Source organism: Leopardus geoffroyi, chromosome B1, assembly GCF_018350155.1.
Source record: "Leopardus geoffroyi isolate Oge1 chromosome B1, O.geoffroyi_Oge1_pat1.0, whole genome shotgun sequence".
In the NCBI taxonomy this organism is placed as follows: domain Eukaryota; kingdom Metazoa; phylum Chordata; class Mammalia; order Carnivora; family Felidae; genus Leopardus; species Leopardus geoffroyi.
In genome coordinates this window covers 113,640,244-113,655,494 of record NC_059327.1, presented here as the reverse complement: position 1 = coordinate 113,655,494, position 15,251 = coordinate 113,640,244, and the positions used below count along the sequence as shown (strand labels likewise).

The following is a 15,251-nucleotide window of genomic DNA, read 5'->3' as shown; positions in this document are numbered from 1 at the left end:
ACCTAGACTCTCGTTAAAATGCACGTTTTGATTCACCAAGTCTAGTATGGCTTGGTCCAAGATTCTACATTTTCATTAAGTTTCTATGTGAGCTGTTGCCAGCCTAGAGACTACACTTTGAATGGAAGGCTCTAGACTACCGCATCCTGTTTTAGATGTGTGGCACTTCTAGGAAATGATGACATTTGTTTGGGATACTGGGCTAAAAAGGACTACTGTGCTGTCTAGGCCAAAAGAGCTTATTTCCCACAGGCTTCCCTCAGGGCTAAGGGGATTCTGAGTCTCTTGCTGCACACCTACGCCCCTTTGACCTACAGTTCATACCTTAAGAAGCTCTGCCCTAGAGAAACTTGCGTATCTGCACCAGGAACATGTTCAGGAATATTTATAGCAGCACTGTTTGTAAAAACAAAAAATTGGAAACCCAAAAGCCAGTATGATAGAATGGATAGGTTATATCATTCCAATGGACTACCGAACAGAAGTGGAAATGTCATATACGGTTGCACACATTAACCTGAGTGGACCCCAGAAATTTAACATAGGAAGTCGTGGACTTTATCATGGGAAGACCCTGTTACTTAAAAATGGCTCAACTGAAATATATGGAGGATATGTTGTGTGTCCAAGAGGACAGAGAACAAATAAACGGAAATACTGTCAGCCTTGCACAGAGTCTCCAGAACTTTATGATTGGCTTTTTCTCGGACTTATGGCTGTGCTTCTGCTTTTTTTTATGTTGGTTCGTTGGTTCTTCATCAAATGGATTGTGTGTGTGTTTGGTGTATTAATCGACCTTTAATGTCCAAAAGAGGCATGGATGCAGAGCATAGGAGATGTGGTGGGGTCTCAACTTTTGCTTCAGAAATGAGGGAGAGATGAACACAAACCAGACATTTCCAGCTGGCCACACAAGTCTGGGAAGGCAGGGGAGAAACACAGACTTGGACGTTCATAAAAAAATTCAATAAAACCAACGTATGTAGTGTGATACTGTTACCGAGTTGAAAAGCAAACAAAAAAAATGTTTAGGAATACTTGTATGTGTGGCAAATTATTTAAAAACAAATGCAAGGGAATAATAAACAGAATTCAGGAGGGAGGACTTCCGTGAGGAGTACACTAATAGTTTCAGCAGTTTGGGAAATATTTTATTTTCACAACTGGATGCTGAGTTCATGGGCATTTTATTATGTTTTTATATATGTGTATATGTATATATGCACAGATATATCACATAAACTCTTATCTATACCAACTGTTTTATTAAAGAAAAAAGTTTGTCAAAGCGAGGAGTGAATTTATTCCTCTTTAATGGGAAAGAGCATGGCAAGTTCAAGGGACTGGAAGAAGAGCAGTGAAGCTAGAGGAGAAGCACAGGCCAGGGTGAGGCTAGGGACTTAGGATCATTCCAGGCCTTGTTAACCATGTTAGAAAGTTTTGAGGGTAAGATGTTTTGTCTTCACCCCGAAGCACTGGCAGAATTCTGAAGGATTATAAGCAGGTTGGAGACTGGCTGTAACGTTCCGGAACAGAGAGGGGCCCTGTTTAAAATTACTTATCTTTGACTTTGTGCTTGGAATTGCTTTTGAAAAATTAATTGTGCGAATCGTTTGAGGCCTAGGATGATGGAATTGTTCTCCATAGAGGTTTTTTTCTTTCCTTCTGCCAAGTGCCTCTGGGTACTACCAGCTTATTGCACTAATTCATTTCCAGGCCTCTTGATTTCCTGGACTATGAATGATCTGAACCAAAGCTCCTTGTGTTTATAAGGATTAGATTCCTGGCTTATCCTTATCCTAAAGTTATAACCCTTCAGAGTACTATCTTAAAAGTGGAAGTATGGGTACCTTATCAGGTACCCCATCTGGTATGCCCTGGCCTCTGCAAGTCCACAGAAAACAGATCAGGTGTGTAGCAGATATCCACAGTGTGCAAGCAGCTTTGAGTGTTAGCTATTTTTCTGAGTTTTTAATTTCTTACAGATTTGGGCCTGGAATTTCATTAATATCCTGTTAGGTCTTTGATAATTTTTAAAAAGTATTTTTAAAGTTATCTTTAATGGGAGGTTTGGTCCTTACTGAGGCAGAAATATCCTCTCCATTTTTTAGACAGTACCTTTTAATTACCTACCACAAGCTAATGTAAAACTAGCCTATTTACTGGGTCTTCATGCCCCCTTCTCTGTTCTCTGTCACCCAATATTAGATGACTGTATCTTAGTTTTCCCTTTGTACTGTTAACTATATTTATCACTCTGTTATGTTAGCAGTTTTAGTGATTACATCAGTTATCTAATTCTGGTTTAAGCCAAAAATGGCTTACTATTTTTTGTGGTCTGTGGGTTGGACAGTTCTGCAGGTTTTTCCTGGACTCACCCGTGTGTCTTCATTTAGCTAGAGGCTTGGCTGAGTTGGAAGATCCTAGGACTTCACTCATGTGTCCAGCAGTTGGTGCAGAATAGTTCACTGGGGTACCTAGGTTTTTCAACACTTAACTAACTTCCTTACATGATAGTCCCAGGGTAGCTACAGGGTGTCTTGAGATTTGAGTTCTGGGACTTGCATAGCATTACTTCTGTCACATTCTGTTGATTAAAGTCAGTCACAAGGTTAGTCCTAATTCAGAGAGAGGGAAAATAGACTCCATTTCTTAATGAGAAGAATTGTAACATATTGTGACCATGTTTTCAGTTCCCCACAATGACGTTTGTCCTTCCTAAAAATGATGAAGTAATAACACATTTAGACTACCTTCCACCTTCTTCCCCATTCCCCACATTTATATCATTTATACACTATGGGACATATAACATGTTGTGTGTGTGTGTGTGTGTTTTTTCAATTTTTGTTTATTTATTTTAAATAATCTCTATCCCCATCATGGGGCTTGAACTTACCACTCCAACGTCAAGAGTCACATGCACTTCCAACTGAGCCAGCCAGGTACCCCAACATATAACATATTTTGTTCTGTCACCATATTCCTACATTTGTTTTAGTCTTACACATTCTAAGTTTGTCTATATAGGCACAGACACATTATACATGTTTAAACATACATACGTGTATGCATACATATAGATATATTTTCACTGCTCACTAGTCTTTTTGTCATAGGGTGTTCCCCCCTTTTATTTTTTTTAAATGTTTATTTATTTTGAGAGAGAGAGTACGCACAAGCCAGGAAAGGGCAAAGAGGGGGGGGAGAGAGAATCACAACCAAGCAGGCTACATGGGACACAATCTCACGAACTGTGAAATCATGACCTAAGCTGAAATCAAGAGTCAGATGTTTAACTGACTGAGCCACCCAGGCACCCCTTTCTTAACTTTTAGATATAATTGGCATATAACGTTGTGTAAGTTTAAGATGTACAATGTGATGATTGACATGACATATATATGTACTGCAAAAAGATTACCATAGTAGGGTTAGTTAATATATCCATATCATCTCACATAATTACGTGTGTGTGTGTGTGTGTGTGTGTGTGTGTGTGTGTGGTGAGAATATTTAAGATTTACTGTCTTAGCAACTTTCAGGTATTGTTAACAGTAGTCACTGTGCTGTACATTAGATCCCCAGAACTTACTCATCTTAAAACTGAAAATTTATGGTGACAGATGGTAAGTACACTTATTGTGGCGAGCATTTCATACTGTATATAATTGTCAAATCACTATGTTGTACACCTGAGACTAATACAATATTGTATATCAACTGTACTTTAATAAAAGAAAAATAAAAGTTTACACCCTTTGACCACTGTCTCCCTATTTCCCTTCCCCCCAACCACCCAGGCCTTGGAAACTACCTTTCTGCTCTGTTTCTATGAATTCAGCTTTTTAGATTCTACGTACAAGTGAGATCATGTGCTATTTGTCTTTCTCTGACTTGTTTTACTTAGCATAATACCTTCAGGGTCCATCCCTGTTGTTGCAAGTGGAAGGATTTCCTTTTTTATGGTTGAATAATGTGTGTGTGTGTGTGTGTGTGTGTGTGTGTGTGTGTGTGTTTTATCCATTTATCCATCAGTGGACCCTTGATGGATAGGCTGTTGCCATGGGTTTTTAATTACCTCTTGGTTGGCTGAAGATTATCCTCCAAATCAGGCAGTTTGACCTATCACAAAAGACCCACTGTGAATCACAAGTACTTTATTCCAGACGTCCAACCTAGTGTCACCGTTGAGTCCTTACTTAGCTATATGTGAAATATAGCATTTGATTAGCAGCAGCAAATAAGATGTGGCAGTTTATAATAAAATATGGGATCTGAGCTGATACTGGAAACATTTGAACGGGAATTCGTGGACATTACTGCAGAAACAACCTCTATTCATCTTATCTTAGGTACCACTGCATAGTACAATAATGAATTAATAGCAGTGATGATTAGTAAAGTAAAACTGTTTGGGATTCATTTTGTTTAAAAAGGTAAGGAAGTTTATGAGATGTTTTAGGAAAGTTGCCATTAAAGATTATTAAAACATTTGGTAAGTTTCCAGTTTTTCTTAAAATCATATCTTTGAACCACCTTATTTTCTCTATGTAATACTAGATATATGTGATGCTACTGAAGTTTCTACAAGAACTTCATATAAACTGTGTTTTGTTAGTATTTTGATGTCTTTCCAGTTGATTCCTGTGAATGAAATAGTTTTCTGTCTTTAGTTGCAGATTCTTTATCTTGTCCTGTTATGCAAAATGTTCAGCCTCTCAAGTCCAGCCCAGTCGTATCCTCTGTTTTGTCAGGAGCCTCATCAACAAGAACACCTCCTGCTGCAAATCACCCAGTTGAGCCTGTAGCCTCAGTTACACAGCCATCAGAGTTATTACAACAGAAAGGTATTTGAAAAATTTATTTTACTGTATACAGAGGGAGTACACACTCACATATATACATACACACTGATTCAAATAGCTGATTTTAGAAATCAAACTGTATAACTATAGTTTATATAAAATATGAAGTGATATAACTTCTAATCTCAGTTCAAACACTGTTTTTTGTATATTAACTTCCAGTCTCTGCTTATGACTATATATTTTACATAATTGTAGTCATAGCATATATACCATTTTGTGTTTTGCTTTTACATTTATTAAATTATACACAGTTCTTCATATATCCCCATAGTTGTCAGAGTCATTTTCATGGCTAATACTTCATTGTGTCAATGTATTATAATTTACTAATCCATCCCTCTGTTATGGAACATTTTCCTATTTTTTAAATATTACTATAGTTGTAGGACAAAGCACCCCAGATTTTTTAATTTAGTGACTCTCCATGTCCTATTTGATGTTTTCTCTGTTATTATTATTAATGAAAGTAACTTTTGAGCCACCTTTGGTACTGAGAGGGGTGAAAACTAAATTGTAACCCATACCCTTGCAGCACTGACAAACAATATGGTTTATTCGTTTGCTTGTTGAATATTCTCCATGCGTTAAATAAGTGACAGGTAACTAAAAGGTGTTGTTTTGACCCTCCTTTCCTACATTGCCTTTTCTTTTGGCAGTATTCTTGGTTATTTTCTACCTGGCTGAAACTCCAAATTTATTGATGTTTCAGGTTGATGTACTGTGTTTTTCATTTGATGAGAAATAACTCAACTATTTTTAGGAATCTATAGTTTGTATTTCCAGAGCAACCATTAGTAATATTTTAGAGACTATGCTTAATACTGTATAATGACAGCTTCTTACCTTGAATATGAAGAATTCTCTTTCATTTTTCTCTCTTATGTTCTGAATCTCAGAAAAAGCATCTTAGGTTGATTTCACAACTTATTATTATCTGTTGAGTATGTGGTCAAGAGGACTTTCTATCATTTAATCAGATTATACATTAAAAATGTTCTTATTTGGCTTTATTGGAAAACCACCTGCAGCACCATGGAGTGTCCATGGATTCCCAAGAAGCCAGTGGGTATATTGGGAATAAAATCTAGTTTTTTTATAAGTGTTTGCCTTTAAAATGAAGGACTAGTAGGAAATGTTTGCTTATCATGAGTAGAACAAACTTAAGAGTAGGTTGAACCCCTGACTAAATGAATGGTATCTTTCCTCGGCATTGATGACTGCCTTCCATTTCTTAAATATTTTGCTTGTTTTGACCCTTTACATTGCCCCTGCTGATATCTTTTTTCCTATTATATTTTCTTTGTTAGCATTTTACTTTAAGTACCATCCTGCCATTTTAAGTATCATTTTGTAAACCACATCCCTACAAAATAATCCTAATTATGTGTTTTTTCTTACTAGTAAGATAGATTTAATAAAATAGGTTTGAAAAGAGGGGCTACCATTTATTGAACACTTACAGTGTGCCAGATACTTTTATCTTACTTAACCCCCATTATCATCCTATAATATTCCTGCTTTAGAGATGAGAACAGTGAGATTCAGAAAGATTAGGGAGTTTGCCCAAGATTATAAATTACTCTGCCCGAGTAGCAGAGTGAAAGATTTTTAACTGAAACTTTATCTTTCTGTAAAATAAGGTGAATTGTTCTGTAGGCTGTTAACAAGCTCTTGATTTACCTAAGAGAAGCTCCTTGAATAAGTAACAGAAAAGAGAATACTAGAAACATTTGAATTGTAGTTTGTTCCTTTTTTTTTTAAGTGGGAGATTGGCTCCTTAGTGGCCTTTGGATAGATGTGCAGTGTACAATATATCATGTGAGGTAGGGCTACCACGTGTGTTGTGCGAGTTATGGTTTATGTGAATGGTGCCTGTTGTAGTTGGATGGTATGTGGGCTGCACAGGCTATGCTGTGGTTCTGATATGACTACTAAAATATTAATACTTCAAAGAGATTTTAATATTTTTCTCCTAGCTTCAGAGATACTCTTGCTTTGTTGTTCTCAGAAGGACTACACATTCTTGTACTGGTTTTAAGATAGGAGGCTGCAAATTTTGGTTTGCATACCTCCTAAAAAGTTTTTGTAAAAACTCTATAACTACTTGGACATTGGTCAGATTGACGGCTAAAATTTTCACCAAAAGTTTAAATAGTTGCAGTTATGTAATTTCAACATATTGCATACATTGACTTTTAAAACAAAGAGGTTATATTATTCTTTGTATCCACTAGAATGATACCTACTGTCATCCTTTTTAAAAATGCCTAAATGAGCCCTTCTCTAACATTTGGAAAGTTTACATTTTTTTCTTTTTCTCCTTAATGTCATACTCTTTCCCCCTGAATATAATATGATCATTTTATATATATTAATATATATAATAATATATTCTTAAGCTAGAAACTCTTTTATCATTCTATCGTAGTTCTTTGCCATAGTAATATTATATAAAATGAAATTTAAATTTTGCTTTATGATCGTACATGTCTAAGCATTAACTTTTTTTTATTCTTGATTGAACTATCAAGATAATTATTAGTATATAGTTGGTCAAAATAACATAAAAATTATGAATTTGGGTATTTTTTTTTATGGAAAGTACATTTTGAATGGAAATACATCTTTCAGTGAAATGAATGACTCTCCCCCATCCCCATCATAGCTTTGTGTACCTGACTTGTATGACTCATTATTAGAATAAGATAAACTTAAGATAAATTTCATTCATAGTTTTTATCTTCACACATACAACTGCTAAGAAATTTTTTCGTGTAAAGAAGATAGGAATGGTATTGGAAGGCTTTTATTAGTGTTTTTCTTTAGACTTTTTTAACGTTTTTAATCTTCTGGGTTACGTGTCAGAAATTTTATTGTTGTTTGTTAGATTTTATTTTCCAGCTTGTAGATAGATAGTACCATTATTACTTTCATGTAGCAGTTTATAATTTTTTTTTAATTTTTTTTTTTAACGTTTATTTATTTTTGAGACAGAGAGAGACAGAGCATGAATGGGGGAGGGTCAGAGAGAGAGGGAGACACAGAATGTGAAACAGGCTCCAGGCTCTGAGCAGTCAGCACAGAGCCCGACACGGGGCTCAAACTCTCGGACCGTGAGATCGTGACCTGAGCCGAAGTCGGACGCTCAACCGAGTGAGCCACCCAGGCGCCCCAACAGTTTATAATTTTAAAATACCTTTAATTTTTATCACCTCACTCAATCATCAGGTAAAGCAGGCATATCATATTTCATCTTCCTTTTATAAAAGGAAAAATTGAAGGTTAGAAAGGTTTAGGTGTGTTCCCCAAAGACACAAACTCTCTAGGTAGGGGGTGCCAAGACCCCATGTAGGTCCTATGGCTTCAAACCCAATCCTTGTTTTGCTGAATCACCACATCCTTTAAATGTGTTTTTATCAAAAACTTTAAACTGTAATGTAGGTCATTTGTTTTATATATGGTATCACCATATAACCTAATTGGCAAAGGCAGTCCTCATTTTCAAACGAGTGAGACAATTTTCATTCTTTGCCAGAAAATGTGACTTAATTTTTTTAATCCAAGGGAATGTGTTCCTGGAGTTTCAAAGGGGTATCATAAACTCCACTGAGAAATAAATTATAGCATATATCTTCTAAGCCAAATTAATAAAAGCAGTCAAATTTAAATGTCAAAGACCAAATATGATTAATGTATCCTTTTTTATGGTAGATTATAAAAATTAGGCAATGAGTTGATAAGCTGTTTTTCATTACCAAATTTGAAATAAAGAAGTGTAATATCTATCTGATATTACACTATTTAAGAAGTGAGGATTTTCTTGAAAACCATTGTATTCCTATAGTAAATATACGCGTTATGTGTATCAAACTCTGGTATTTGGCGTCTTTAAAATATTTAAATAGGAATCAAGTATAAAAATGAAAAGTAATTCTGTTATTTAATCAGGCATCATGATTAAAATGTTCTCATGTTGGAGTGTCTGGGTGTCTCAGTTGGTACCTGACTCGATTTTGGCTCAGGTCATGATTTCACAGTTTGTGAATTTGAGGCCCATGTCATGCTCTGTTCTGACAGCTCAGATCCTGCTTGGGATCCTCTCTCTCCCTCTCTCTCTGTCCCTCCCCTGTGCTCTTTCTCTCTCTCCCTCTTTCTCTTTCTCAAAAATAAACATTAAAAACAATGTTCCCATGTAATTAATTGAAAAAAGGAAAACATATACCACTAAGTACTAACAGATTTACCCGCTAGTAAATATTTTTGTTATTGTTAAAAGGAGGTAGAAATAACTAAATATTGTATAAAATATAAGGAGGTGAGAAGTGATTATAATCATAAATATTTTATGATAAAATAGGTTGTAAAATACTTTATTGAATATTTCATGTTGACTTTGAAAGAAATTATGTAAAATTTTTATCTATGAGTTTTATCCAATGTATCTTGAAAAAAAGTTGGTCATCCTAGAAAACATTCTACTTGTTTTTAAAAGAATTAACATGGCTAAGAATACTCTTCAGATTGGTGGAAGTTTATTTTTCATAATGACTTGTTCTGTCCCCTGTAGGGATAAATATTAAGAATAGCTGAAAATAATTGTTTTTAATTAAATATACATAAAAACATGTTTTTTAAAGTTCAATAATAATAGCTAATAATTATATAGTATTTAGTATATTTCAGGCATCATTCTAAGCTTTGAAATATATTAATTCACTTAATCCTCACAACAACCACTATCTGAGGTAGTTCTTACCCCCTTTACAGATGATGTAAATGAAAACCAGAGAGGTTAGTAATTTGCCCAGGGAAACACAGCTGGTAATTGATAGAACATAGAATTGAACCCAGAGCCCCTATCTTTATTCAGTGTTCTTCTGCTTGTCTCTTCAGTATTTCTTAGTGGTTTTGCTTTGTCCTCATGGTACTCTTTCAAAAGCAGTGGGTTCTTTGGCAGTAGTGCTTGTGAGCTGCATATGTGTAGAATTATTAAATAAATTCATCATTACTCCCACCAATTTACTTTTCACTATTTTTGAATTAAGAATATTCCAGTGAGCCCCAACCCTATTTCTAACATCTTTCGTCTTTAACTGAAACATGTATGGCAAGATAAAAGAAAGTCTGTAGATTGAAGGTGCCTTGATTAATCATTTAAAGAAAGAAGAAGCTTTCCCTTTAGTCCCAGAGACATGTTTATATCTCAGAGCAATGTAAGATTTAGGAGAAGTTAAGGGTATGTGTTTCCTTTGTAAAGTGAGAGAATAGCTGTTAACACAGGCACTTTCTAAGGTGGGTAAGTTTTAGAAAGACTACCATGGAAACTGATTCTCTTAAAGCCATTATTTTGCAGGAACTCTTGGAAAGTTTTAGAGTATACATATGTAGTTTGAAGACCAGCTTAAAGAAAGATAACAGCCGCTCAAAAGTCTGAACTCTTGAATTTAAAAAAGCTAGCTTCCACAAGGGATTTGTTCTCTTCAGACTAATTTTATTTATTCCCAGTGTAGCTGTATCCAGGGAACAGTGAAGATGCCCTTTATTAAGCAGCTCCAAGGATACAGTCTCTTGGAGAGTTTGCCTGAAGGTACTTTAATGTGATAGGTAGTTTAAACTGAATGTCCTTTTTAAGATATTGGGGCCCTGTTAGTAACAAAGCTCTTCATCGTGTCAGATTCTATCTATGAAGTGTGTCTTGCCTCTTGGTTTACTAAGATTCATACCTTGAAAGTTCTAAGTAAAACAGTAAGTTAGGATGTAGCATTCCTGCCCCATTTGGCGCAGGTGGAGATGGAGGTGGCGGTGGTTGGAGTGGAAGGTACTCCATGTACATCTCTACAGTGGCTTTCAGGCTGAGCTCTAGAAGACCTTACGTTCTACCACCTCATATGTGCAACCCGAGTATCTCATGCATAGGTTCTGGCTCTTAAAGGAGGTCTGAATAAAGGCACTCAGGAAGTTCGCACATATCATAGATGACTTGGCTGTCAACCCCCTTTTGGCTGTAACTCTCCATTTGTTGCAGTTTGTATGAACTGTACCCAGCCTAGAGCAGGGCTTTAAATAAGGGTTGATTGTTATTCCAGAGCTCTTATCATTTCTCTGTGGAGTCACAAAAATATCATATTCTTGTGCCATTAATATTCTCAAGCTTTAAACAAAGTTTACTTGGACAAGCAAAGGAATGCTAAATTCTGAGCATAGTAAGAGTCATAGTTGGGGAAGGACTCAAATCTTGACACTGTCATCTCTAGAATTTCTCGAAAAGGACTGCATCCTTTTTTGAGAAAGTAAAAATTTGAGTATTTTGTGTGACATTCTGTTAATACGGTACATTGACAACCATAGTATAACCTAAAATGATACATTACTCTATTTTGTCTTATTCATAGGTTTGTTCCAGTTCATTAAGTAGTTCTTTAGATTTTTTTTTAATCGTATAGTCTTCTCATTTGTTTCCAATTAAGCACTGCATATTTTTCCAGTAATAAGTGAATCTGTTAATTCAGTAAATCTAGACAAAGAGAGGAAAATGTTTTATCATGCATACAGGTTTGTGCTTTATTTTGGCTTTTTTGATTAGTTACAGAGTCAACATCCTGCGTATTGATTCAGTCATGAAAAGAATGGATTCTCTTCTGATTTTTTCCTGCTTAGTGGCCTGTCTTAGCGCAGTAAATGGATTTTCTTTTTTCTCTTGTTTCTTCTTATTGTATACACACGTATATACTTTTTAAAGTGCAATGCTAATTGCATTTTGAGAAAATACTTCATTTTTAAAGAAGTTCTTATTAAATTGAAGAATTTATTTTCTGTACTATCTTTTTACTGTTATCTTGTATTTTATTGCAGACTTCTTAGTATATTTAACCTAAGGTCTAATATTAGTCAAATTTTAATTTTAAATAGGTTTTGTTAGAGGAACAGGCCACTCTGAATTTGGTCTTTCAGGGTGTCAAGTTGATTTCTCAGATAAGTTTGTAATAACTACTGTTTATCTATATTTAAAAGATGTTTCAGCAAAGCCAGCAGATTTTTCTCTGATTTCTTTGGTCCCAGTGAGAAGATCAGAGCTTCACTCATCTGCAGTTTAACCTTTGCTCTCTTCTGAACTCAGATTTTTCTCTTTAATAGCATTTTTCCTATGGTAGCCATGAGTTATGTTTATTAACATTAACATAACGTGCTTATTTATTTATTTATTTATTTCAATATATGAAATTTATTGTCAAATTGGTTTCCATACAACACCCAGTGCTCATCCCAAAAGGTGCCCTCCTCAATACCCATCAACCCTCAGTTTGTTCTCAGTTTTTAAGAGTCTCTTATGCTTTGGCTCTCTCCCACTCTAACCTTTTTTTTTTTTCCTTCCCCTCCCCCATGGGTTTCTGTTAAGTTTCTCAGGATCCACATAAGAGTGAAAACATATGGTATCTGTCTTTCTCTGTATGGCTTATTTCACTTAGTATCACACTCTCCAGTTCCATCCACGTTGCTACAAAGGGCCATATTTCATAACGTGCTAATTTAAAAGGTCACCTGAAAGAAAAAAGACAGCAAGTGTCAGGGGACTACCATGTGAGTTTGATGAGGCATCGCTTCATTGTGCTTCCAATATTGTGAAGTGTTCTTAAATATCCACACTGTGTTTCGGTGTCATTTTTTTTTAATCTTTTTTTCAAGTTCAGCTATAAGATTTTCTTTACAAGGATATTATTTTTTATTTTTGTATTTTTAATTGGGATTATTTTATTTTCCCTCTTAAAATTTTGTGGATGTTAGTCTAATTTTACCACATTAATTAAATTATAAAAACACCCAGTCACTGTTTTGGGGAGGTGGGGGAGAAGAGTTACATAGTTAAACCCGCTGTGCCTTTTCCACAGAATCTTTCTTCTTGGTGTGTCTTACAAGACCAGTCTTATCCACCTACCTCAGACTTACATGTAGGCAATAGGCTGAAGCTGAGATGATTGGCCATCTCAGAAAATTCACTGTTTTGTAATTGTCACACTTGTAGGACCACAGCTAATTAGCTCTTTTTTTTTTTTTTTTTTTTTTTTTGAGCATCTGTGAGCAGAGAACTGTTCTGAATACAGTTCTTTAACTGTCATTCTTTTTCCGTTACGAGAACTGAGTTACCATCAAGGTGGCATTAACAGAAGGAAGGTATCAAGTATTTGTATGTGTGTTGAATGCTGTATAAATTCATTTGAGTAGAAATGATCACTGCTCACCAAGAATGTGCAGTCCCAAAGGATGTATGCCACAAGGGCCCCAAGGTCAATGAAGGTAAACATGTATGGAGCTCAGTTAAATTTTCAGAGTATCACTGCAGTTTCCTAAATATTATCAGTGTAATACGTGGTACGTTTTTCACACTTAAACCAGTTATTATAAAAGCTGCTTTTACTAAACTGCTTTGCAGAGATTTTCTAATGGTTCCAGTTTTGATAATAAGTTTGCTAACATTAAAATGCATGCTGGGATGTTCTTTAGAATGTCAGAGTTCTTTCTCACTTTTGATGCAATGTCAAAATTTTATTTCTCATCTTTCCTGTTGGTTTGACTCTTGTGTTTGTGCTTTCCACTTTACAGGCATGCAGTATGGTGACTATGTTAATAATCAAGCTAGCTCCGCACCAACTCCCTTGTCATCAACTTCCGATGATGAGGAAGAGGAGGAGGAGGATGAGGAAGCAGGTCTGCTTTAGCTTTACACCAGTTCTTGATCTTTTCCTACTCAAGCTTTCTTTTTATGTCCACAGTCTGTTAGCCTTAAAAACAAGAGTGTCTGCAGATTTAGCTCAATGAACTTGCTTGGTTTGGGTTATAGAAGGTTGGTTCACTTGAAATGAGGTGTTTTTGCTTGTTTTATTTTTCCTCCTTTGGACATCTCTACCATTTTGTAAGTAACGACACATCTTTCATGATGATAGAGTGCTTTCTTCTTTCAGAAATGCATTTCCTCTCATGTCACATGCCAAAGAATGAGTCCTAACTGAAGCTTCTGGCTTATGGATTGCTTTAGCACCCTTTGAGGAATAATGTTTTGTTTTCTGCTCTGCATGCTACCTAAACTAATCAAAATGAACCACATGGATTTTATAATACTGATAGAGAAATTAACAGTGTTTCTTTGAGGTCCTTTTTGGTCCTTCTTGTTATATATTTAGGAGGCCCAAAATTTGTAGTTATGATCTTGCTTCATGAAGTAGTAGTTCAGATCTTGATAGGGGAAGAAGTTGTACATATGATTATGTGTTGCAGCCTGTTGAATATCTTTTTCTGGCTTTGTTGGGTAGAGCACTACTAAACATTAACCAGTTCAGTTCCTCCATTACTCTAACAGTTTAAGACAACCATTAAGGCAGATATTTCAAATTATATATAGCCATGATTCTCCTGTTATTTTTATTATTGAATGGAAGGATTTGCTCTATAAACAGTATGTTTAAACAAAAGTTTATTGGGGCACCTGGGTGGCTCAGTCAGTTGTGTGTCTGACTTCGGGTCAGATCATGATCTCGCGGTCCATGAGTTCAAGCCCCACGTCGGGCTCTGTGCTGACAGCTCAGAGCCTGGAGCCTGTTTCAGATTCTGTGTCTCCTTCTCTCTCTGACCTTCCCCTATTCACGCTCTCTCTCTCTGTCTCAAAAATGAATAAACGTTAAAAAAAAAAATTAAAAAAATAAAAATAAACAAAAGTTTATTTCCTGTGCATTTTTAAAATATTCAGATCCTGGGGCACCTGAGTGGCTCAGCTGGTTAAGCGTCCGAATTTGGCTCAGGTCATGATCTCACAGTTCGTGAGTTCAAGCCCCACGTCGGAGTCTGTGCTGACAGCTCAGAGTCTGGAGCCTGCTTCAGATTCTGTGTTTCCCTCTCTCTGTCCATCCTCGGCTTGTGGTCTGTCTCTGTCACTCAAAAATAAGTGTTTAAAAAAAATTTTTTTTTTTTTTTTAAAAAAGATGATTGACTATATTCAAATACTGGTTAAAAAAATATTCAGATCATTATGCACAATTCGAGGAAGGGTAAAAAATAGAGGGTTACAGTGGGGAATAATTTTTTTTTACCTTAAATATGTAAAATACCCATCTATCTTTTTGGATTTCTAGTAATGTTTAATTTTTAAATAATTTTTTTAAAATTTCAGCCTTATAGAAACATTGGTAAGAAGAGGAAAAGAAATTCCCATATACACTTAAACCATTTTTGCCCCACTTACTTCATAATTCCACATTTTTTCCTGCATCATTTGAAAGTAAGTTGGAGATATCATATAGTTCCTTTTTATAGGAACAATGTCTTACATAACACAGTGCAGTTATCAGGATATTAAACACTGGTGCAATATCAGCTACACAGCCCATAGTC

At 35.5% G+C, this 15,251-nt stretch overlaps 1 protein-coding gene across 4 annotated transcripts in view; it reads left to right on the top strand.

Moving 5' to 3' along the window:
* SEC24B (SEC24 homolog B, COPII coat complex component) overlaps window positions 1-15,251 on the top strand; it is a 101,263-nt gene that overhangs the window by 30,052 nt on the left and 55,960 nt on the right. For 2 of the 4 annotated variants that reach the window (XM_045470627.1, XM_045470617.1), the window contains exons 3-4: window positions 4,677-4,850; window positions 13,470-13,574. In XM_045470627.1, the coding sequence (XP_045326583.1) occupies window positions 4,677-4,850; window positions 13,470-13,574 (279 nt within the window). The remainder of the gene's footprint in view (window positions 1-4,676; window positions 4,851-13,469; window positions 13,575-15,251) is intronic. The other 2 variants (XM_045470644.1, XM_045470636.1) reach the window with 1 other exon arrangement.